At 40.8% G+C, this 25,164-nt stretch overlaps 3 protein-coding genes across 8 annotated transcripts; 1 reads left to right on the top strand and 2 right to left on the bottom strand.

Annotated features, from left to right (window-relative positions):
* Positions 1–64: 64 nt before the first annotated feature.
* LOC110487536 (1-phosphatidylinositol phosphodiesterase) lies at positions 65–16,913 on the bottom strand. Of its 6 annotated transcripts, XM_021559462.2 has the most exons (4): positions 2,570–2,588; positions 2,273–2,321; positions 2,044–2,131; positions 65–1,193 (listed from the first exon to the last, which is right to left on the bottom strand). In XM_021559462.2, the coding sequence occupies exons 3-4, from the start codon at positions 2,121–2,123 to the stop codon at positions 350–352; spliced, it is 924 nt and encodes a 307-aa protein (XP_021415137.1). In that variant the 5' UTR covers positions 2,124–2,131; positions 2,273–2,321; positions 2,570–2,588; the 3' UTR covers positions 65–349. The 6 variants fall into 6 exon arrangements, with proteins under 6 accessions (XP_021415137.1, XP_036802063.1, XP_021415129.1 ...); XM_036946168.1 differs by lacking the exons at positions 2,044–2,131; positions 2,273–2,321; positions 2,570–2,588 and adding exons at positions 15,654–15,735; positions 16,063–16,913 and having other exon boundaries at positions 65–1,111; XM_021559454.2 differs by lacking the exon at positions 2,570–2,588 and having other exon boundaries at positions 2,273–2,544.
* LOC110487571 lies at positions 11,933–15,476 on the bottom strand. Its single transcript, XM_021559474.2, has 7 exons — positions 15,318–15,476; positions 13,896–14,094; positions 13,664–13,777; positions 13,357–13,413; positions 12,947–13,171; positions 12,523–12,645; positions 11,933–12,371 (listed from the first exon to the last, which is right to left on the bottom strand). The coding sequence occupies exons 2-7, from the start codon at positions 14,067–14,069 to the stop codon at positions 12,306–12,308; spliced, it is 759 nt and encodes a 252-aa protein (XP_021415149.2). The 5' UTR covers positions 14,070–14,094; positions 15,318–15,476; the 3' UTR covers positions 11,933–12,305.
* A 1,735-nt stretch (positions 16,914–18,648) lies between the features above and the next one.
* On the top strand, positions 18,649–24,965 carry LOC110487525 (ubiquilin-4). The gene is made up of 11 exons (XM_021559445.2): positions 18,649–19,036; positions 20,017–20,168; positions 20,271–20,422; positions 20,556–20,818; positions 21,130–21,288; positions 21,382–21,607; positions 21,772–21,911; positions 22,040–22,123; positions 22,275–22,390; positions 22,646–22,826; positions 23,058–24,965. The coding sequence occupies exons 1-11, from the start codon at positions 18,890–18,892 to the stop codon at positions 23,208–23,210; spliced, it is 1,773 nt and encodes a 590-aa protein (XP_021415120.2). The 5' UTR covers positions 18,649–18,889; the 3' UTR covers positions 23,211–24,965.
* Positions 24,966–25,164: the final 199 nt, after the last annotated feature.

The raw sequence follows: 25,164 nt of genomic DNA, 5'->3' as shown, positions 1-25,164 counted from the left end.
TCCTGTCATTTCCTGCCATACTGAAGAACCTCCCCACCACACACACAAAGTAAGGACTCAACAGTTGTTCTTTACAATTTTAATGATTTTCTTTGTTTTTAATACAGCAAGCAGGGGCAAAGTACAAAAACGTGTAGTGCCAAGTCTTCATTATTATTGTTTAAGAGCGCATGCCAATACTACGTTCCAATCATTAAATTCTTTACTTTGTCAGTCTTCTATCTCGCTCCTTTTCAATATGAGCACAATCAAGTATAGTATGTGTCATGTGTTGTTGCTGCACTTAATCTAATGGCGTCAACTAACATTTCAGAAAGCAATATAATCATGACTTCCATGGGTGAACACTTCACCAATCATTGATCTTGATGACTGTTTGAATGAGGTCGATACCAGGAAAGTCCATGGCAATCACTCCGAAACATACACTGCTGTGGTCCCTGGAGAACTGTCTCAGATACTGATCGAGCCATGGGTTAATCTTTTCAGCCACCTTCTTGGGAGTTAGAAACATGCCCAACAGTGTGCCAATGCCAGTGCCACTGGAGTAGCTCAGAACGATATAATCCCCACCACAATCACCTGAAGCTTGTGTCAAGTGTTTCACTATTTTGTTCTCCTTGTCTGCAATATGAGTAACTTCATAGTCACCTTTGCTGTCTGTTTCCAAGAGAGGAATGCCCAGCTTAAAGCTGGATTTCTGTACAAATATCATCTTTCCTCTTGCCTCAGCCATAGTTGGCATGTCAGACTTCACCCATACATCTGTATCATCAATAATCATTTTTCCAACCAGCTCCTCAACATTCTCTTTATCAAACAAATCAGGCTTCACTCTAACGAGAACCGTCTCACTTCTGAATTCAGACAAAAATGCTCTGATCGTATCAAGGACCTCATAGAAGGACTTGTGTTGGTAGACAACCCAGTGCATGACATAGAGTTTGTTTTCAAAGGCGAATATCCTGAGGTCCAGATAGCGTATGCCAGCCCTCAGCTGATCCCCCAAATCCCAGGCCTGACACTCTGCCGCTGGGCCTCCATAGAGAGCCATGGTGTCATGGGTACCAGGTATGGTGATGTCAGAGATTAATTTGTCGTCATCAATAGCCTCCATCCAGCCAATCTTGTAGGATTCTGGGAGTAGGAGTCCTTTGTCATTGAAGAAGAGGTCCTTTCCTTGGCAAAAACCTCTAAAAGTAAATGATACAACAAAGGATTGACTCATTTGTCATCGAAATATTGGTGTTTGAGGGTTATGAATGGTGTATAAGCTCACAGTAAAAAAATAACTAACCCCAACCTTGCACTTTCCTGAGCAGTGTACTCACTTTACCAACGTCACCTTGTTCTGCAATTAATGTCGTAGCATTTATCAAAGGTCATCAGCTAGATAATAGGGACTGAAATGTTGGAGGCTTTACTCAGGTACCATGCTGTTTCATTCACAGATGGGAGAATATAATCAGCCAATGGAGCAATGGGATTGAGGGTGGTAAAATATTGAAAAGCCAAATAAAGAAACATAAAGAATATATTTTTTAAAACAATCATTCCAGGCTATGCTTACTTTTTCATTAAATATCTGTGTATCCCTGGGAATTACGTCATTGCACCAAAGACACTCCGGTGCTCGGGGTCGTCAGGCTGCTCATTATTACACACACCTGTCATCAGACTCACCTGGACTCAATCACTTGCCTGATTACCTTATATAATCACTCCCTTTTGTTCAATCCCTAGGCGTTAACGTTTCATGTCGGTATGCCACTCCTTTTTATTTCCATGTTCATTTATTCAATACACTCGCTGAACTTGCTTCCCAACTCCCAGTGTACACGTTACACCATATGTATGGTATACCATAAAAACATGAATTGACTCACAGCATTCTGCTCACTTTTCATAAACTTTATTTGTTCCATTAAGTTTAAACTAAAAGAAGAAATGGTAGGTTCAATTTAGAGTGGACAATGTAAACCCCTACAATACACGTTCTGGAATTAATGGGGATTTATTTTAAATACCTGTAGCCAAACTCACACAAAAAGCAGTAACATGTAGAGGTGGCAAAACAGAGCATTCTCAGCGGTCCTCATGGTCACGTTAAAGGAGGAAAACATGCAACAACCTGCCAAAACAACAAGAATAATATAATGCAAATCCAAAGATCATACTCCTGATTTCCTATATAGCCTATCTTTTCTAGATGGCTTTCCTATACCAAGACTGAATTAAAATGTTTCACCTGGCTAAAGACTGGGATACTCACGTACAGCTCTGGCCTAACGAGTTTCACACAGGTGCTGGTGTTCTGACCTCTGCAGATTGGCAACAAAATTATAGCATACTGATAAAGGATAGGTGTGGCCTCGTAGTGTTTACATACGGTTTTTCCTTTGAGAAAGATAAGCAAACTTTAAAATAAACCTCAAATAGTACATTCTCAGCTTTGATCTGCGTCACCAATGTGAGACGAGCGTCGATAGCTAGGTTTCCAGCAAATTAGCAACCGATTTTCACATTAATATTCTCAAATAGACAAAGAAAGATATGCACATTTTCCCACCAAACAGGCTTGTTGTGGATAAAAGTCCATACGTGAGGATGTAGTGCACACAACATTTACTTTTTCGCTTAAAGCTACAATATGTAACTTGTTACTGTCATTCCCATTGAAAGCAAGTCTACGATGTTTTACATGTTAGTCATTTCGCAAGCAAAGACTTCAAGTAGTGAGTGCATTCTTTTTCCTACTAAGAAGCGGTAGAACAGTTTTATGTGGGCTATGGCTCCCGGTTTTAAGGTTCGTTTTTGCGTCTTTTACTTTCGGTTTTGTAGGCTACTCCAGCTTCAAACAGCTGAAAATTATATATTTTTGGTTATGGAAAATATATATATTTCACAGCAGTTTAGGTCACGTGTCAAACTCATTCCACGGAGAGCCGGGCTTTCGTTCCACCCTTTGTACTTGATTAACTAATTAAGGTTAGTAATTAGAATTAAACTCCCTTGACCTGGTTGTCTAGGTCTTAATTGAAAGGAAAAAACAAATACCCGCAGACACTCCACTGCCCTCCATGGAATGAGTTTGACACCCCCGGTTTAGGTAGTATGCCTACAACGATTATCTATCTACACCAGGGGATCCCAACCCTTTTCACTCGGGACCCCCTTCCCCCTGCGCGCGCGCCACATCCAAATGTACTTTCATATGATCATTTTTATATCAAATCAATATTTGCGCATAAAGGCGTTTCCACCGCATTTTCTCGCGTAATTAATTTTACCGACACAAAAAGATCCCACCATGTCCAATGAACAAATTATCTGTTGGCGTTCATAATTTTTTAAATGTTTTTTAAAATAAGATATGTCTTTAGGTAAAATGCATTAGGGTCGTACAGTGCTTTGATTTAGTCATTAGGCCTAATAGGCTGTTATTCACATTCTAAACCTAATTATCATGTCATTAAAGAATAAAATGAATGCATGTGGGATTTTATGCTCATTACCACACAAAACAACCTCAAATAATTTAAAGGGCCAATTTGCAGTTAAAACAATAACAAAGTAGACACCCCAACTCTGTAATGGTATGGTAAAAAAGCTGAGGGATGGGCCAGGAGAAATATAACCACTCTCACATTCATAAACATGATGGCGCAAGGACTGACCATCCATGATATTAACATTTTCTTTTCAACCAAGTTTTTAGAATGCGGTGTTTGTTTACATTTACATTGTTTACAAACATTGGAGTAAAACAATCTTATGTTTTGGGTTTTGATAGGGTGTCATAGTTAAACTAAGATCATGAGGCATAAATTATATTATTCAAGAATCAATTGATATCATTCATTCTTAAGTCCAAAAATGTATGTAGCAACTGCGGATTGCCCCTTTAAATATTATATTTTATATATAAAGTATTTGCCCACTTTTTTCTCAGCATTACAATTTTAGATTTGACAGTATAGGACCAATGATTTATATCTGGATTTATATACATAAGCACACATATATTTTGGTCAAATGCAATGACACCCCCACACCACTAGACTTCAACGTTGCAAAAACCTCAGGTAATACTGTTTTCATCTCAGCTTGAGAATCTTGTTCGCTGGTTTTGTGATGTAGCAAAGATTGTTTGTTATATTGACAAGATAGTAATGTGACCGCTATAACAATGGAAATTACATGTCCTCGAAGATGGAAGGCGGGCGATGCGAGAGCAGGTGGAACCACTCTAGCCAATGAGAGGGCCGACACACGTGTGAACAACAAGCCATACAAGCCATAGATTTAGATTGAGGACTCATCTTTGTGTATGTGAGATTATAGTGTCTGTGACAGCCATTGGCAGTGCCTTTGAGGCTATCTCAATTTTAACGTAGTAAATTATCTTCTTCTTCATCGGCTGATTGCTCCCAACTCATAGGAATACCCACCTAGTTGACCGCTTTAATGGTAGAAGCCCTCAATGGCAATGTCCATGCTTGAATGAGTCCTCTATCTATCTCTATGACAACAGGCCCAACTCCGATATCAAGTCATTTTTTTCAAAGTTGCAGAAATGCCACGTCCGTACACCATTGCGAAACTTCTATTTGATCAAATAATCCTCACATAGCAAATAAAATATACACATTTTTGTTGACAAAATTCGACACTCAATGGCCATACAAACAAATCTTATTTTCGTGGACATATTTTGGGCTGAGTAAAACCTCTCACTTCGCCTCTTCCTCTCTAGATGTAGCGAATTTGAAGAGGTGTAAAGATGGCGGAGAACAGCGGCACAGATCACACTGTGGATTCCAACATTGTTGAAAATGCTGCCTCAGACAGGACTATGATCTTGGTCACAGTATAAACTCTGAAAGATAAATAGGAGATAGAGATCTCGGAGTATTCTTCTGTCGCACAGGTTTTCTAATTTACTTACACAGTCAGTTATGCAAGTCATGCTGTGGCTAACAAACATAAATCGAAGTTAGCTAACCAACTTGTTAACTATTACCTTGCTAGTTTACGATGTTAAGTGGGAAGAATTATCCCAATTTCCTGACTAGTAATCTTTCTTTTCACCTTGTCCATTTCCTTGAAAATCGGTTCCTACTAGCAGTTTGACTCGTGTTTTGCACAATCAGCACTGTGTAAAGACATATATGTATATATATGTATATATATGTGTATATATATGTGTGTGTATATAGCAAGCATGAGCTAGCTAACGTTAGCTTGTGAGTATTTTGGCTACCATGGTTAGAAGTGACTGAAATAGGGTCTTCCTGAGTGGCGCAGTGGTCTAAAGCACTGCATCACAGTGCTTGCCGTGTCACTAGAGGTCCAGGCTCTGTCGCAGGCGGCCGCGCCTGGGAGATCCATTGGGCGGTGCACAATTGTCGCAGCGTCGTCCGGGTTAGGGGCAGGGATTTTGTTGTCCCATCGCGCACAAGCGACTCATGTGGCGGGCCAAGCGCAGTGCACACTGACACGGTAGCCAGGTGTATGGTGTTTCCTCCAACACATTGGTGCAGCTGGTTACCAGGTTAAGTGGGCAGTGTGTCAAGAAGCAGTGCAGCTTGGCTGGGTTGTGTTTCGGGGGACGCACAGCTCTCGAAATTTGCCTCTCCCGAGTCCGTACGGAAGTTGCAGCAATGGGACAAGACTGTAACTACCAATTGGATACCATGAGATTGGGGAGAAAAAGTGGTAAAAACAACAACAAAATAGAAGTGACTGAAATAGGGGTCTGAAGTGGTGCCTGAGACAGCGTTTTCCACTACCATCAACAAAACACCAAATTATCTAATTTGTTGTGGAAGAATGGTGTCGCATCCCTCCAATAGAGTTCCAGACACACTAGAATCTATGCCAAGGCGCATTGAAGCTGTTCTAGCAGCTCGTGAAGGCCCAATACCCTATTACAGTCAATTGACGCACCCGTGCATCACACGGTGACATAATTTTGAATATTGAACAGCTCCCTGTGTGTTTATGCTAGAGACTTGCAATCCCCTCTTTCTGCCGATATAAAGTTTGCGCTTCTTCCAAATCATGGGGCTTGTGAAAGTGGTATGTTTCTACACATGAATCCGGACAAGAAAATCGTCACAAAATCGAGTGTAAAACCGGAACCCATCATTGAAAGATGAGACTCTCACAACAGTGTCAGTTGCTTTGCTCTTTGACATCAACAAGCTTTACGTCTGAACTCTCTGTCGCGCGGATGTGCTCATTTAGAAGAGGTCTTCTCACAAAACCGAGACTCTCATGAACACAAAGGTGTCTGCTGTTCTGCTCTATGAGCCACACAAGCTTCAGTGGAGTCATTTGAAGGTAACCCTGTAAAAATGGCAAAAAGTGCATAGGGGGTCAAATGTGCCACGAATAACACAACCAAACATGAGTAGATTATTTTATTTATGTGTTTTGTTATATTTCTCAGATATGGGACCACTGGCATACCGGACACCCCTCCACAGTTACAGAGAGGGTTAAAAAATGCTTTATTGCCTGTACAACATCAGGGAAACTGGGCAGAAGGTAGTGGTTCTTCAAATATAGCAGTTCTGCAACATCTTTAATTGAGTCTCTTATTCTCTTTAATTGTGGCGTCAACACGTTACAGAAAGAGATTAACTGTAGAGGATGCTCTGGGACAGGTCATCTGGATACTGGACAGCCAATAAATTGGCAGATGCATTGTTAGGCTATTGGATGTGTCATTTTTATTAACAAACTTGTATAAATAGCAGCTAAATAATGTATATAGGCTATATAGGCTACACTGCTAAATGAAACAATCCATAGTAAACTAGTGTTTTGAGGGTGGACTGACTGTGTGTTATTTGGCATTAATAGACAGACTGGTTTTACACCCAACAACTTTCTATCCAAGCTGGGAGAGAGCACGTGGACTGCTCATGTCATGCAGGTTCAGGTAGGATATACAGGACAGTTGTATGTCTTTTTAAATAAATTGGTTGCTGATTAGTATTCTGTTGTATCGAAAACAAATGTTAAAATCTGCAATGTTTAACCTTTTCACACATACCAACAAACGGGTGTGATCATTCTTTAGTGGTCCCTGTTACGTACGAAATCAGCATTTGAGCTGGCAACACTTTTTTTCACAGAAACATTTTACACAAACACAAAGTTATGTCCAAAATGTGACCAGTTTATTTTTGGATGCAATGGTCAGACATTCACCGAAGTAGCTAGAATATTACACAATCATCCAAACCAGAAAATGTAGGCCACATTTGTCCTAGCACTAACTGAGGAAAGATTGACATAACAAAAGCGGTCATATGTTTATACGTCTCAGCTGACAGAAACTACAATATGAATTAGCTAATAGCAATTACTATTTAGAATTAATCACATCACGGGTGAGCTCACCATTGATCTAAATAATTGAGTAAAACACTTTCTAGAAACCGAAAGTAATCCGACGATGGGTAGTTTGTGCTTGTGAGCACCTGAATGTTTGTTTTTTCTCATCAACCAAAGATAATAAGAGGAGACAAGATGAGTTTGGTCTGTTTACAGTATGCATGTTGAAGGGGGTGTGTCGTCTACCATCATTCACTTCCGGAAGTATACCCAAAAGATGAGTGGACCATTCCTTCACCTCAAAACATCTTTGGTCACACAGAATACATTGTATAATGTCAACAAACATGGTAGCTGGCAAATAGCTTATCTCATAATCAGTACAACCTTCAAAAAAGTATTTTACACACATCATAGGTGTCCATTACAATATATGCAATAATCGGAATGCATTATTTGTCACCAGTACTTGTGAATAAAACTGTAAATACATCATGCTACATACATACAAAAACTCAGCAAAAAAAGAAATGTCCTCTCACTGTCAACTGTGTTTATTTTCAGCAAACTTAACATGTGTAAATATTTGTATGAACATAACAAGATTCAACAACTGAGACATAAACTGAACAAGTTCCACAGACATGTGACTAACATAAATGGAATAATGTGTCCCTGAACAAAGAGGGGGCAAAATCAAAAGTAACAGTCAGTATCTGGTGTGGCCACCAGCTGCATTAAGTACTGCAGTGCATCTCCTCATGTACTGCATCAGATTTGCCAGTTCTTTGCAGTTCTTGCCTGCAATGACAACAAGCTCAGTCCAATGATGCTGTGACACACCGCCCCAGACCATGGTGGATCCTCCACCTCCAAATCGATCCCGCTCCAGAGTACAGGCCTCGGTGTAACACTCATTCCTTCGACGATGAACGTGAATCCGAACATCACCCCTGAAGAGACAAGACCGCATCACGCCAGTGAAGAGTATGTTTTGCCAGTCCTGCCTGGATCAATGACGGTGGGTTTGTGCCCATAGGCGACGTTGTTTCCAGTGATGTCTGGTGAGGACCTGCCTTACAACTGGTATACAAGCCCTCAGTCCAGCCTCTCGCAGCCTATTGCGGACAGTCTGAGCACTAATGGAGGGATTGTGCGTTCCTGGTGTAACTCGGGCAGTTGTTACCATCCTGTACCTGTCCCGCAGGTGTGATGTTCGGATGTACCGATCCTGTGCAGGTTTTGTTACATGTGGTCTGCCACTGCGAGGATGATCAGCTGTCCTTCCTGTCTCCCTGTAGCGCTGTCCTAGGCATCTCACAGTACGGGCATTGCAATTTATTGCCCGAGCCACATCCTTGCAGCATGCATAAGGCATGTTCACGCAGATGAGCAGGGATCCTGGGCATCTTTTTTTTTGTGATTTTCAGAGTCAGTAGAAATGCGTCTTTAGTGTCCTAAGTTTTCATAACTGTGACCTTAATTGCCTACCGTCTGTAAGCTGTTAGTGTCTTAACGACCGTTCCACAAGTGCATGTTCATTAACTGTTTATGGTTCATTGAACAAGCATTGGAAACAGTCTTTAAACCCTTAACAATGAAGATCTGTGAAGTTATTTGGAAAGACAGGGTATATTTGAAAGACAGGGTCCTGAAAAAAGGACATTTCTTTTTTTGCTGATTTTACATACAAACAAACATACATACATACACACAGTTGAAGTCGGAAGTTTATGTACACCTTAGCCAAATACATTTAGCCTCAGTTTTTCACAATTCCTGACATTTAATCCTAGTAAAAACTCCCTGACTTAGGTCAGTTAGGATCACCACTTCATTTTATGTCAGAAAATAGTAGAGAGAGTGATTTATTTCAGCTTTTATTTCTTTCATCACATTCCCAGTGGGTCATAAGTTTACATACACTCAATTAGTATTTGGTTGCATTGCCTTTAAATTGTTTAACTTGGGTCAAACATTTTGGGTAGCCTTCCACAAGCTTCCCACAATAAGTTGGGTGAATTTTGTCCCATTCCTCCTGACAGAGCTGGTGTGACTGAGTCAGGTTTGTAGGCCTCCTTGCTCGCGCATGCTTTTTCAGTTCTGCCCACAAACATTCTATAGGATTGAGGTCAGGACTTTGTGATGGCCACTCCAATACCTTGACTTTGTTGTCCTTAAGCCATTGCCACAACTTTGGAAGTATGCTTGGGGTCATTGTCCATTTGGAAGACCCATTTGCGACCAAGCTTTAACTTCCTGACTGACGTCTTGAGATGTTGCTTCAATATATCCACATAATTTTCCTACCTCATGATTCCATCTATTTTGTGAAGTACACCAGTCCCTCCTGCAGCAAAGCACCCCCACAACATAGTGCTGCCACACCCATGCTTCACAGTTGTGATGGTGTTCTTTCACTTGCAAGCCTCCCCTTTTTCCTCCAAACATAGCGATGGTCATTATGGCCAAACAGTTCTATTTCTGTTTCATCAGACCAGAGGACATTTGTCAAGAAAGTAAGATCTTTGTCCTCGTGTATAGTTGCAAACCGTAGTCTGGCTTCTTTATGGCGGTTTTGGAGCAGTGACTTCTTCCTTGCTGAGCAGCCTTTCAGGTTCTGTCTATATAGGATTCGTTTTACTGTGGATATAGATAATTTTGTACCTGTTTCCTCCAGCATCTTCACAAGTTCCTTTGATGTTGTTCTGGGATTGATTTGCACTTTTCGCACCAAAGTACGTTCATCTCTAGAAGACAGAACGTGCCTCCTTCCTGAGCGGTGTGACAACTGCGTGGTCCCAAGGTGTTTATACTTGTGTACTATTGTTTGTACAGATGAACGTTGTACCTTCAGGCGTTTGGAAATTGCTCCAATGGATGAACCAGACTTGTGGAGGTCTACAAATTTTGGGATTTCTTTAATTTTCCCATGATGTCAAGCAAAGAGGCAATGAGTTTGAAGGTAGACCTTGAAATACATCCACAGGTATGCCTGCAATTGACTCAAATGATGTCAAATAGCCTATCAGAAGCTTCGAAAGCCATGACATAATTTTCTAGAATTTTCCAAGCTGTTTAAAGGCACAGTCAGCTTAGTGTATGTAAACTTCTGACCCACTGGAATTGTGATACAGTGAATTATAAGGGTAATAATCTGTCTGTAAACAATTTTTTGAAAAATATCTTGTGTCATGCACAAAGTAGATGTCCTAACCGACTTGCCAATGCTGTAGTTTGTTAGCAAGAAATTTGTGGAGTGGTTGAAAAACGAGTTTTAATGACTCCAACATAAGTGTATATAAACTACCGACTTCAAATGTACATGCAGTATGCGCCTTCAGTAGAAACGACAACACGATATACAGAAAAGAAGGGACTTACTTTGATAGGAACTCACATATGTCCAAAGTTATTATTTTTAAGTAAAACAACAAGTTAGGCAACGCGAGCGAATTGTACACAACACTGAATGTGAATTAATGAGGAGGCTTAACACACCTCTATTCAAAATGTTGTTAGAAAATACAACTGGTTTGAAAATAATCTGAAACTGACAAGTTGAAACACAGCCTATAGATAATTAGTAGGCAGCGCGTGTTAAATGTTCTGTTGCGTAATAATCACATTTTGGAACAGTGAGTGCATTCTGACATTACATTACATTACAAAACAACTCAAGCTGGAGCGACCGTTTCACACTCATTGTGTGAAAAGGTTAAATTTCCAACTTTAATTACATTGTTGCCACCAGCCAGAATGTTAAATCATGGCAGCCTTGCGGCACTGTGTACAGCTTTGTGAAATGTTAAGCTTAACATGAGAAAATGACAACCAAATAGGCCTACCAATAAACATGTATCCATTTGCTAAAGCAAAGCTGTACTCTACATGCCCTGGCACCACAGAAACCCTATCATGAATCTGATAGGCAACCGCATAGATATGTCTCAATTTCAGCTCCATGGACCGTGGTTGGTAGTCTAATTTTTGTGAGTAGCTCTCTGGCTGATGCAATTGATGTTTATTGTAGGGAGTGGGGGGCCCACTCCAACCTTGCAGGGGTCCAGAGAAACTGCATAACGCCAGGGTATAGGACAGATACTTCAAAACCTTATTCCTTATGATTTATTTCTGGACTGTTTGTTTTGCCATGTACAAATATGTTACTGTTTCTATGGGTTATAGCAGTAAAGGCCAAATTCAATGTTTCATCAAATATATATATTTTTTATATACCTACAGGGAAGCTCAAATTCAAATGGCTAAATTATCAATTTAATGACCATCTTAAAACAATTCCATATATTAACTTAGTAGATATTGCGACCTATGGGCTTAGACCTTAAGACATTGTTTTCTTTATTTTGGCAGTTACCTGTATATGCCTCCAAGAAACACCATTGTTTGCTCATAGGTTATGTTTGTATGGGAATGACTGCCACCTGATGTCAATGTTTAGTAAAACTGTTTTTAAACTTGAGCTAAGAGAGTTTGTTGTTTATTTTTTTTGAAGGGGGGGGGGGGGGGGGGGGGGGACAACCGAATAAAAGATAGTAAGAAATTATCAAAATGCTGAAAAAAATTAATATACAACAGTCAATTCAGTAATTAACTTGATATAGTCCCCTTTATAACTGTCCTTTCAGTTTTGTAAAAAAGACAAATACAAAAAGCATGAAGACATACAATCAGTGTCAGTTGTCATTTACACAAAGCAAAGTCACAGTAGACGTTACAGTACATTAAGTAAGTGAACTATATGTACTACATACTGTATGTATAACAACAAATGTGTGGGTGTGGAGGGGGTTGTATGATGATCCATTTATGTAGAATACATTTTATTCTATTTATTTATGTATTCCATGTGGAAGCAGCACCACTCTTTAATCGTCCATGACAAATTTCCCCACGTGGTCAATAAAGTATATCAGATCAGATCAGATCAGTGCTCTTTAAGCTGCAGGGTTAGTGGTGACCTCCTCCAGCAGAGGCTTATACTGCTCCAGGTCCCGGAAGTTCTGCAACATATCAGAGCAAAGTTACACATTACTTGGCAGGACACAACAAACATTACCTTGGTTGTGTGTCTGTGTGCATCTACATATCCGTATTCTACTTCCATTTGTATGGCCGTTGTATTCGCTATGTTCAAGGGTTGTCAGTTCATACCTCTTTTCCCTCCTTTCCATTCTTGTACAAAGCCTTGAGACCCAACACCGCAGAGCTTATGGTGACACAAAGCTGAAGAACTGCAAGGACGATGAGCACAATTTCCAAGGCATTCATCAACATCTAATGGTAGAACAAACACACGGAGGAGGATTTTAACATATTGACAGTTGACTGGATTGTTTAGCAAGATAGTGGTGTTGGTGAACACCGGAAAATACAGAAACAGACTGGCATACCAGCTATTAGAATGTGCTTTAAACATGGTACCCACTATCTCTGTTTATGGACACATATGTTCATTGCTAAATTAAGCAGTTTGATCCATCTAATCAAATGTTCATATATTTTACTTAGAACAGACCAGGGACACCTTCCTCACATGATGAATATCATTAAAAAAACTTCATTGTAAAGCACTCACCTGTGCAATCTGCTTGGCATCTTTGCATTTCGCCAAGAGTATATCCCTCTCCGGATCACTGGGGGGTTTTGTCACCTGGCCACCATAGTAGTCATCTCGCCAGTTGTAGTGGTCATCATTGCAAATCCACCAGAAATGGTAGTTTGCCAGGTCTACAGCATACAGCACAATTCCAGTAATGGCCAGAGCAGCACCTGACAGGTTCATCAACACATTGATGCCCACCTAAAACACAATCAGGGAATATAAAACCAGTTTGACTCAACTGAGTAAGTACTAGATGTCTCAGATATTCAGTTGATGATTATAATGCAGCTGGATCAGATTGAATGATTGTTCAATGGAGGAAGGGAATGAGGCTAAGGAATGACAGGAAAGAGTTAAGGTATGTGCATCAGTGAACAACTCACCAAGCAGGGACTGGGGAACTTCTCAGCCAAGATACACATGATGCCAACTGCTATAAACTAAGGAGAAGGCACACATATCAAAATCAAATACGAACAACCTAAACAATCGACACATTATTTGTCCTAATAAATAAAACATTTTGACTTCAACCCTGCATTTTATTAAAAAAAGACTACTTAAGTGTGGGTAAGCAGTTACTTATGTTTCCTGGTTTTGTTTACTGTGGTTATAACTCCAAGTGAAATCATGTGTTTGCATACTAAACATGATGACATGGTAAACGATAACAAAATAAAGTAAGCTTACCACACCACCAAGCCAATAAGGAACCCCATTCCATCGCAGTAAGCTAGAATAATCAGTGCTAACAAGGATTGTTCCCAAGCCAATGTTGAGAACTCCCACCATGATCTGTATAGTCTGTGAAATAAGAAAATAATAATTTTAGAAAACTCTCACTTCGGTTGACAAAAGCAACCCATTGATGATAGACATGTATGTTCGTTCTGGTGTGTGTGTGTAATTTTAGTTCACCCACCCCCAGAGCTGACTGGGAACTTGATTGGAGCCTCCGCAGTCCCTGGGACACAGAGCATGCTGGGCTGTAGCACAAGGTCCCAAGTATTTGACACAGCAGGGGCCAACTGCTTCCTTCTTTAGAGTTCACTGTAAATACAGTCACCCCTCCACCTTTGGTCACAGTCACTGACATGCTGGCCACTCTTGGTTACACAGCTCTAAAACAAAAGGCAGAACAATCATCTTAATGTTAAAATAAGTGTATGCCTTATACTGTAAGTCATGATGTTAAAAGGTGCACATTCATTCCAATACAATTTGATGAAGTCTGTGTTGTATCTGGAGGATACAACTTGTTTTTAAAGGACAAAACTATCCATTTCGTTTGAGGATGTATTGCATTGTACAGCACTCTGAATATGCCCTAAATAAGGGCTATCTTACTGTCACTGCTACAGTGTGTATTGGGTCATAGTGACAAACAGGTTCCATCCCATGTGGACTACATTAAAGGGAATCTACCCATTATTTTGTTGCTCTGCTTTACTAAATTGCAGTTATCTCTTGCCTCATTGAAAGATGATAGGAGATAGGGCATGTCATGAAGTGTGGTGATGAGTGGGTTTAGAGCTTCTGCGACACATGAAGGAAGTGCACAACATGAAACCCCCTCTTCTGGGAAACTCACATCATCCACTTACAATGTATAGCACCCACCTGGGTGATTTTATTTCATTTCACCTTTATTTAACTAGGTAGGCTAGTTGAGAACCAGTTCTCATTTACAACTGCGGCCTGGCCAAGATAAAGCACAGCAGATTGACACATACAACACAGTTACATGGAATAAACAAACATACAGTCAATAATAAAGTTTTTTTTTTTTAAAACATCAATAGCAACCATTTTGAATTAGAAAGCACTCCACCCATTTTGTACCAAGTAGGCTACAGATATTTACAAATAGTGTTTATTTTTAATTAGCAGTAGAAAGTACCCATACCATATAATGTCCCAGTAAACCAGATTAAACAGTAGTGTAAAATACAGTACTACCAAGGAGTTATACATCTGTCTGTCAGTGGTGGAGTTCGTTTTGCATGTCCCGGTGCCCTGGGTGTGTAGAGATTTCACTTAAGGACCAATGGAATGGTCTAAAATAAGCAAACTCTGCCCCCCCAGGGCCACCCGGCCATGCAAAACAAACTCAACCATTGGGTGTTCCCCAATCAAATCCATCCCGACTCACGAGAGAATGTAAACCATGACAAATGTTTGCATTGATTATAACTGCTTTACGTTGCAGTGTGAATTGTTTAATATCATCTATTTTATACTATTTTGTAATTACATCATTTCTTTTTGAGAGCATGAAACTACACAGATTTAAGTTCACTCAAAACGTATTATTCAACATATATTTTAGAGAAAGTGAGCTCACCCGTTCCTGCAATTGAGATGGACACCTCTACAGGTCCTGTGCAATCACAGTGGTAGACTAGTCTGCTTGTTGCGCAGTTTGGTTTTCTTACAGGGAAGTAGCTTGTAGGGAGGGCTCAGCCAGTCTCAGCTAGTTCCCAGCAGGCCCTCCTCCTCACTTTAAAGAGATCCGGAGAGTTTAACCCTTCCCTCACTGAATCATAAACATATAATGGATTCCTGTCATTTCCTGCCATACTGAAGAACCTCCCCACCACACACACACAAAGCGAGGACTCAACAGTTGTTCTTTGCCAGGTATGGTGATATCAGAGATTAATTTGTCGTCAACAATAGCCTCCATCCAGCCAATCTTGTAGGATTCTGGGAGTAGGAGTCCTTTGTCATTGAAGAAGAGGTCCTTTCCTTGGCAAAAACCTCTAAAAGTAAATGATACAACAAAGGATTGACTCATTTGTCATCGAAATATTGGTGTTAGAGGGTTATGAATGGTGTATAAACACTTTACCAAAGTCACCTTGTTCTGCAATTAATGTCATACCATTTATCAAAGGTGATTAGCTAGATAGAGACTGAAATGTTGAAGAGAGGCTTTACTCAGGTACCATGCTGTTTCATACACAGATGGGAGAATATAATCAGCCAATGGAGCATGAGATTGAGGATGGTAGTGGTGGTAAAATATTGCCAAATAAAGACGCCATGATAAAAAAATATATATTAATATCAGTCCAGACTATGCTTACTTTTTCATAAATATCTGTGTATCCCTGGGAATTACGTCATTGCACCAAAGCCATATGTCAGTACACTCCCTCTCTGGCGCTCGGGGTCGTCAGGCTGCTGATTATAAGGCACGCCTGTCAGACTCAATCACCTGCCTGATTACCATATATATATAAACAGACATTTCTCAGTGGTCACGTTAAAGGAGGAAAACATGCAACAACCTGCCAAAAAACATGAATAATATAATGCAAATCCAAAGATCATACTCCTGATTTCCTATATAGCCTATCTTTTCTAGATGTCTTTCCTATACCAAGACTGAAATAAAATGTTTCACCTGGCTAAAGACTGGGATACTCACGTACAGCTCTGGCCTAACGAGTTTCACACAGGTGCTGGTGTTCTGACCTCTGCAGATTGGCAACAAAATTATAGCATACAAAGGATAGGTGTGGCCTCGTAGTGTTTACATACTTTTTTGAGAAATATAAGCAAACTTTTTTTTTAATAAAGTCAAATGGTACATTCTCAGCTTTGATCTGCGGTCACCAATGTGAGACGAGCCTCGTTAAGAACGTCGATAGCTAGGTTTCCAGCAAATTGGCAACAGATTTCCATATGAATATTCTCAAATACACAAAGAAAGATATGCACATTTTCCCACCAGTGGTGTTTCCACCAAACAGGCTTGTTGTGGATAAAAGTCCATACGTGAGGATGTAGTGCACACAACATTTACTTTTTCGCTTAAAGCTACAATATGTAACTTGTTACTGTCATTTCCATTGAAAGCAAGTCTACGATGTTTTACATGTTAGTCATTTCGCAAAGACTTGTGGGGAGTGCATTATTTTTCCTACTAAGAAGCGGTAGAACAGTTTTATGTGGGCTATGGCTCCCGGTTTTAAGGTTCGTTTTTGCGTCTTTTACTTTCGGTTTTGTAGGCTACTGCAGCTTCAAACAGCTGAAAATTCTATATTTTTTGGTTATGGAAAATATATATATTTCACAGCAGTTTAGGTCACGTGTCAAACTCATTCCACGGAGAGCCGGGCTTTCGCTCCACCCTTGTACTTGATTGACTAATTAAGGTTAGTAATTAGAATTAAACTCCCTTGACCTGGTTGTCTAGGTCTTAATTGAAAGGAAAAAACAAATACCCGCAGACACTCTGCCCTCCATGGAATGAGTTTGACACCCCCGGTTTAGATAGTATGCCTACAATGATTATCTACACCAGGGGATCCCAACCCTTTTCACTACTTTCATATGATAATTATTATATCAAATCAATATTTGCGCATAAAGGCGTTTCCACCGCATTTTCTCGCGTAATTAATTTTACCGACACAAAAAGATCCCACCATGTCCAATGAACAAATTATCTGTTGGTGTTTATAAAATTGAAGCATACTGAAACTTCCTGTTTCCATCACAGCTTTCATTAATATTTTTTAAAAATAAGATATGACTTTAGGTAAAATGCATTAGGGTCGTACAGTGCTTTGTTTTAGTTATTAGGCCTAATAGGCTGTTATTCACATTCTAAACCTAATTCTCATGTCATTAAAGAATTAAATGAATGCATGTGGGATTTTATGCTCATTGCTGCATGAAAAAACTCCAATAATTTAAAGGGCCAATTTGCAGTTAAAACAATAACAAAGTAGACACCCCAATGGTATGGTAAAAAAGCTGAGGGATGGGCCAGGAGAAATATAACCACTCTCACATTCATAAACATGATGGTGCAAGGACTGACCATCCATGATATTAACATTTTCTTTTCAACCAAGTTTTTAGGATGCAGTGTTTGTTTGCATTGTTTACAAACATTGTTTTATATTTTGGGTTTTGATAGGGTGTGACAGTTAAACTAAGATCATGAGGCATAAATTATATTCTTCAACAATCAATTTATATCATTCATTCTTAAGTCAAAAAATGCATGTAGCAACTACAGATTGCCCCTTTAAATATAATATTTAAAGTATTTACCCACTTTTTTGGGGTAAATACATTACAATTTTAGATTTGACAGTATAGGACCAATGATTTACATCTGTGTTTATATACATCATTGAATAGCACACATACATTTTAGTCAAATGCAATGACACCCCCACACCACTAGACTTCAACGTTGCAAAAACCTCAGGTAATACTGCTTTCATCTCAGCTTGAGAATCTTGTTAGCTAGTTTTGTGATGTAGTAAAGATTGTTTATTATATTGACAAGATAGTAAAGGGACCGCTATAACAATGGAAATACATGTTCTCAAAGATGGAAGGCGGGCGATGTGAGAGCAGGTGGGAACATTCTAGCCAATGAAAGGCCCGAAACGAGTGTGTACAACAGACCATAGAGATAGATATAGGACTCATCTTTGTATGTGCGATTATAGTGTCTGTGACAGCACCTTGAGTCTATCTACATTTTAAAGTAGTAAATTGTCTTCTTCATCGGCTAACTGCTCCCAACTCATAGAAATCCCCACCTAGTTGACCGCTTTAATGGTAGAAGTCCTCAATATGGCAATGTCCATGCTTGAACGTATATATGATGAGTCCTCTATCTATCTCTATGACAACAGGCACAACTCCGATATGAAGTCGTTTTTTTTCAAAGATGCCGAAATGCCACGTCCGTACACCATTACGAAACTTCTATTGATAAAATAATCCCCCACATAGCAAATAAAATATACAACATTTTGTTAACCAAATTTGAACCTCAATGACCATACAAATGAATCGTATTTTCGTGGACATATTTTGGGCTGAGTAAAACCTCTCGCTTCACCTCTTCCTCTCTGGATGTAGTGAATTTGAAGAGGTGTAAAGATGGCGGAGAACAGCGGCACAGATCCCACTGTGGATTCCAACGTCGTTGAAAATGCTGCCTCAGACGGGACCATGATCGTGGTCACGGTAAAAACTCCGAAAGATAAAGAGGAGATAGCGATCTCGGAGGATTCTTCTGTCGCACAGGTATTCGCATTTATTTACACAGTCAGTTATGCAAGTCATGCTGTGGCTAACAAGCATACATCGAAGTTAGCTAGCCAACTTGCTAACTATTACCTAGCTAGTTTACGATGTTAAGTGGGAAGAATTATCCCAATTTCCCAACTATTAATCTTTCTTTTCACCTTGTCCATTTCCTTAAATCGGTAGTTTGAATCGTGTTTTACACAATCGGCAATGAATAAATACATATATAACTAGCATGAGCTAGCTAACCACGTAACTAGCTAACGTTAGCTTGTGAGCAAGCTAGCCAGCTACGTTTGTCGCTGTCAGTCTCATCTAGCTAGCTAATTTTAGCTGCGGTCAGGCTAGCTGATAACCGGCTAGCCAATGGAGGCTCCGGCCATTGCGAAAGCCAATTGGGAAACTGGTGGGTATAATTTGTGGAACGTTCCAACAGGAAACAACGCATACAGTAGCATGATCAATTTAACTAGCTGCGGAATAGGCATCAACTCACCACGTAGCTTGTTCTTAATGTTTGTCCACCAGAGTGAGGACAGACGGTTTTCGGAGTAAATGTGGTGAGTGAAACATTTTGTGAAATAGCCCACACCCTACCCGGTATCTTATTCTGCCGATATACAACTTTGTATGCGTTGTTTGTGGGCAACCTTGTTATGGAACATATTCATGTTGGAAGGTTCCACAAATTATACCCACCCTCTGGAATCTGATCGTAATCTTACGGTTAGCGACATGGTTAATGCTGTATTTGGTGACTTCCTAAACCATTAACATTTTACCTCATGGTTCTTATAAAACTAAAAGCGACAGCTAGCAGATTCACGTAGTTCGCTAGCTAACGATAGATTTCGAGATAGCTAAGCCAATATAACTTAAAAAAATGTTTTACCAACACTGAATGATTTGGGTGTGTATCTATCCTCTTTATTCCCATTTGTCTTCACCGGCCACTTCATTCTGTCTCTTGCATACAGTTTAAAGAGGAGATATCCAAAAGGTTTAATGCCAAGAAGGACCAGCTGGTGTTGATTTTTGCTGGCAAAATCTTAAAGGATGGAGACACACTGAACCAACACGGCATCAAGGACGGACTCACTGTTCACCTTGTCATCAAGACTGCTCCCAAGTAAGATGATTTGCTTGCCCACTATTCTAGTAACACCATTGTATGTGTGAGTGATAAATAATGGGAACATTTAGGTTGATAATGACCTTGCTTTTTCTCCAGGACCACAGTTGGTGGCACATCCCAGTCCTCTGCATCCAGCTCTGGGACCCCCCAGGCCGAAAGCAGCATCAATCCTAGCGCAGTGCCCAATGCCAGCACAACACCAGGCACTGGGCCTACCCCAGCCTCCACACAGCCACCCAACTTACTCAGTTAGTGACCCAGTCCCCACTAAACCATCTCACAGAAAGACGACCATATCGCCTTACACCTACTCAACATCCACACAACTAGGCATTAACCTATATCCTTCCAGTAATCCACCACCCCCTTGTGTCTGCATAGGTGGGTTTGGTGACCTATCTAGCCTGTCAGGCATGGGCATGGGCTCAGCCAACTTCATGGAGATGCAGCAGCAGATGCAGAGACAGCTGATGTCCAACCCGGAGATGCTGTCTCAGATCATGGACAACCCTCTGGTGCAGAACATGATGTCTAACCCAGACCTGATGAGGCAGATGATTGTGACCAACCCTCAGATGCAGCAGCTGATGGAGCGTAACCCTGAGATCTCCCACATGCTCAACAATCCTGAACTTATGAGACAGGTCAGGTTTGGTGCTCAGATGGGTCCTTTTCCCAAGGTGTAATAGACTTGGTTTTGGGTTATCATTGTGTGTCTTGTCTTTACTTGAATCCCTCTAAAGAACCGATGCTTGAAGAGCATATTACTCCAACCATTTAGCTTTTTTATGTAGTTAGCTTGCAATGTAGTTTAAATGTAAAAGGGGGTCTGTAACATTGCAAATGTACATAGGCCCAAACCCTTAAACTAGACTGCACCACTCTCAAAATGGTGGGAGGAATGGATGTGAGGGGGCTCATGCGAAGATGCATAATGTTAACTCCCTCTCTTCAGACCATGGAGTTGGCAAGGAACCCAGCCATGATGCAAGAGATGATGCGTAACCAGGACCGGGCGCTTAGCAACCTGGAGAGCATTCCTGGGGGATACAACGCCCTCCGGAGGATGTACACAGACATCCAGGAGCCTATGTTCAGTGCCGCTAGAGAGCAGGTAGCTATTATTCCTGCGAATACCATATGTAGACAATCGTCTTGAATCAAGTCCGGTTGTGTGACTTAGTCCACTTTTTTTTTTCATCCATAGTTTGGAAACAATCCTTTCTCTGCTTTGGGGGGCAACTTAGACTCTGGCGTGCAGCCCTCCAGAACAGAGAACAGGGAACCCTTACCAAACCCATGGGGACCCCCTGGAACGTCCCCCTCAGAAAGCAGGGGGACTGGCGCCTCCACAACAACAACCTCCTCTGCTGGCGGGACTGCACCCAGTGCCTCCAACCCCCTGGGCATCAACACCTCTGGGCTGGGCAATGGTAAGACCACTACCTCAGAAGAAGCACTTTCACCTTTTAGTCAATCTGCAAAACTATATTTCCCTTTACATCTGTATTAACATACCACCCTTGAGTATAACCCTTGTTTTGCTGCTTAGCTGATTCGTCTGTTTCTCTCATTCCACTCCCTATAATCTGTCCAGGTGTATTCGGTAGCCCTGGCATGCAGAGTCTGATGCAGCAGATCTCTGAGAACCCCCAGCTCATGCAGAACATGCTGTCTGCGCCCTACATGCGCAGTATGATGCAGTCGCTGGCGCAGAACCCTGAACTCGCCTCGCAGGTCTGCACAACTTTATCCCTCTCTGCAGTAGGATTCAGAAGTCCTGAATCATACTGATAAGATGAATATTCTAGGCTATTTTGTGTGACGAGTAGAATCATTGCTTAATCCTTTACTATTTTCCTCAGGCAATGCTGAACAACCCCCTCTTTGCCGGAAACACACAGTTACAGGAACAGTTGAGACATCAGATGCCGGTCTTTCTCCAACAGGTCAGATTTCTGTCTCTAGTTATGCACTTTAGTTCCACATAGTGACAAAAAGAAGAAAAAGATGACAGAGTGTTATGGAAGGCATTGAGTTTCTAACTGTGACCTAATTGGAACATAATTTGGATTGACCAAATGGGTGGTTATTTTACAGATGCAGAATCCTGAGTCACTGTCTGTGATGACTAACCCCCGGGCCATGCAGGCTCTCATGCAGATCCAGCAGGGCCTGCAGACCCTACAGACAGAAGCCCCCGGGCTCATGCCCAGGTACTGTACCATCTGTTATCCAGTAGATGTTTACTGGAGAGACTCGTGCTTTATACATTTGATTTTCTTGATGATGCCACTAACTTCTTTGGGACAGTTTATCTTTAAAATGGTGTGAAATACTTGTATGTTTGATTTTTAATTATGTGATTTTCTGTTTTGAATTTGGCGCCCTGCACTTTCACTGGCTGTTGTTGAGGTGGGACGCTACCGTCCCGAATATCCCAGAGAGGTTAACTATGGTTCTTCTCCTAGTTTGGCTCCTGGTGAGATCCCAGTGATTCCTCCAACCACAGGAGGCAGTGTGGCCCCAGAAAACCTTCCTCCCCCAACACAGGGCTCAAATCCCACCGCTGCCACTAACCCATCCCAGCAACAGCAGCAGCTCATGCAGCAGATGTTACAGATGTTTGCTGGGGGAGGAGGCGGCTCATTGGTATGTCATTGAGCTGTAAACACAATTTCTGACTTTCTACTTGGTAACTATACTTTGCTATTGTCCAGTGGGTTAGCATTAGCTTTGTGTTTCAACTGGCTTCATTGACCTAAAACCAATTAATACTGGCACTGAGACTTGTCTCCTAACAGTCACTCAAATAGGACCCTAGCAACATTTTTTTCATGCAGGCTCATATAAAAATGACTTTGGCTATGCTCCCTTTCACAGACTCTAACCCCGGAGGTGCGGTTTCAGCAGCAACTGGACCAGCTCAGCGCCATGGGCTTCATCAACCGCGAGGCCAACCTGCAGGCCCTCATCGCCACGGGGGGAGACATCAATGCTGCCATTGAGAGACTGCTGGGCTCCCAGCCCTCCTAACTCCCTTAGCCCCTTGAGATTACCGGGAGAGAAGGGTTAGGGAGGGGGGGTACTGGAGTGGGAGATGACAAATGAACACAGTCCATCACAGTCTGACAAGCCCCTCAGATAGACTCAATTGAATTCCAATTACTATTCATCTCTTTGGCTGATCTGTGAATCGTAGGAAAGATATGGGGGCAGGAAGTGGGTGTTCAGATTCAAGTTTCTATTGGAGAGACCTCATATCAACCCTGTGGAATGATGACATCGCTGCAAAATGACGCCACCACTAACATGACTACTTCCTCTGTTGACTATGGGAGACTCTTTCTGAAATGACTGTGCCCATTTGCTGGAAATGCATGAGGTTGCCAACTTAACCCATATTAATGGATTGTGTTTAGCTGGTAACAAGTTGAAATTTGGAGGGATGTGAGTGTTGAAATCATAGAATGAGGGATTCCTCTGACCTTTTATTTTCATGAGAGCCTGCTTGTTTTTACTTAATTTCACTCTATCATGCCTGATTGGCTAGTATTTATTATAGGAGCTGTAGAAGTTACCTTCTCTTTTCTTTACCACTCACCTTCAGTTTACCTTCTGCTTTAAGAATTTCTTGACATTTTGATGTGTTCCTTCAAAACTGATACAGGCTGTTGGACTCTCTGTTTGAGCACTATAGCGCCCCTGGTTCAGCTGTTTGCTTACACTTTCAGGTTTTTTGGAAGGGATGATTTTCAGATTGGAAGGTCAAGCAAGGTAGCTTGGTTAGCTCTGGAGTTAATGCTTCATTGAGTCAATGAATGCTATTGAGTGTAAATTCTTCAACAGTTTAGGCTCTGGTTAAGTGATCAGACCTCAATGTTTTTAATCTGAGCAATGATAAAAATGCAGACACCTTTTACGTTAACCATTTTGTGTATTTTCATACAAGCAGTGGTGTAGTGCCTGATAAAAATGTATGTATTGGTTTCAGCAATATATTCCAAAATAATTTGTTGAATCTATAATGACAAAGTGTACTAATGGCATAGAGAATTATTTTTCTTAAACCCATACATATTAGTTGCAGTACCTACAGTTAAAGAAAATCTGTTCAGCTCTGCCTTTTCTTGGAGTCCCTTCACTCTGTTATCTATTCTAATAATACCTTTCAAGAAATGTGCTCAAGTGTGGTGGTGATTCATTTAGTTCAAAAGCATGGTCTACACTAGTAGTCTAGTAGTCTTCACTCCTGATCCTGGAGGGATGTACCCTATGCTGAATTCAGATGATCAATCCTTCTCAAAATGCACACTTGTTCATCACACCTCAGATTTAAAAGCACTAGACTGGACTGCAGTGAGAAATGTGGTGGAAACTCCATTTAGCCCAAGCTTACGCCAATCCGCACCCTTTTGGCAAAGTAAAATTGAAATTGAGTGCAAGCCCAGCACAAACACATCTGATTCAGCTTTTCATGATCTTGATGAGTAGTTGGTGTTGTAGACTTAGCCTGTTCACACTGACTGCAACCCTCTAGGACCAGGTGTGTGATTAACACTAGTCTACATTGTCTATGTTGATTGATATTGATATGAAATTACATGAACTTGATATGGATGATTTGTTCAACGTGTACGGGATTTGTTGTGTGTAGTCTGAGAGGTGGGAAAGTTAGTGGTGACCATGCATATTTGGTAGCTCATTAAAGGACCAAGCTTGAAAATCTAAATTGTGAACTGTAATAAACATTTAAGTATCTTAATGGAAATTAAGCTGTTTTAACATTCACCAGAGTGGAGCTTGGATTCGTTTATGTTCCTCCATGATGACCAAATGAATAATAAGCATGGATATCTTAGATCTTCAATTTATGATAATTTCATATAACTTTGAAGATCCTGGTCTAAAATGGTGGCTAAAGGAAAGCTGTGTAAGTTATAAACATGACGGGCTAGTTCAGTCTCATCAATTATACTTGGGCTGTGAA

The sequence above is a fragment of the Oncorhynchus mykiss genome, chromosome 2, assembly GCF_013265735.2.
Source record: "Oncorhynchus mykiss isolate Arlee chromosome 2, USDA_OmykA_1.1, whole genome shotgun sequence".
Taxonomy (NCBI): Eukaryota; Metazoa; Chordata; class Actinopteri; order Salmoniformes; family Salmonidae; genus Oncorhynchus; species Oncorhynchus mykiss.
The sequence above is the reverse complement of the archived record's forward strand: the minus strand, read 5'-3'. Positions and strand labels throughout refer to the sequence as shown.

Bases quoted from the DNA above. Each gene is read 5' to 3' on its own strand.
- LOC110487536 (XM_021559462.2), bottom strand. From the start codon at position 2,123: ATGTTTTCCTCCTTTAACGTGACCATGAGGACCGCTGAGAATGCTCTG. The intron at 1,194-2,043 runs GTGAGTTTGGCT...ATTTACTTTTAG, and splicing joins TACATGTTACTGCTTTTTGT to AGGTTTTTGCCAAGGAAAGG.
- LOC110487571 (XM_021559474.2), bottom strand. From the start codon at position 14,069: ATGTCAGTGACTGTGACCAAAGGTGGAGGGGTGACTGTATTTACAGTG. The intron at 13,778-13,895 runs GTGGGTGAACTA...CTTATTTCACAG, and splicing joins GTTCCCAGTCAGCTCTGGGG to ACTATACAGATCATGGTGGG. The intron at 13,172-13,356 runs GTGAGTTGTTCA...ATTGTGTTTTAG, and splicing joins AGTTCCCCAGTCCCTGCTTG to GTGGGCATCAATGTGTTGAT.
- LOC110487525 (XM_021559445.2), top strand. From the start codon at position 18,890: ATGGCGGAGAACAGCGGCACAGATCCCACTGTGGATTCCAACGTCGTT. The intron at 19,037-20,016 runs GTATTCGCATTT...TCTTGCATACAG, and splicing joins AGGATTCTTCTGTCGCACAG to TTTAAAGAGGAGATATCCAA. The intron at 22,827-23,057 runs GTATGTCATTGA...TCCCTTTCACAG, and splicing joins GGGGAGGAGGCGGCTCATTG to ACTCTAACCCCGGAGGTGCG.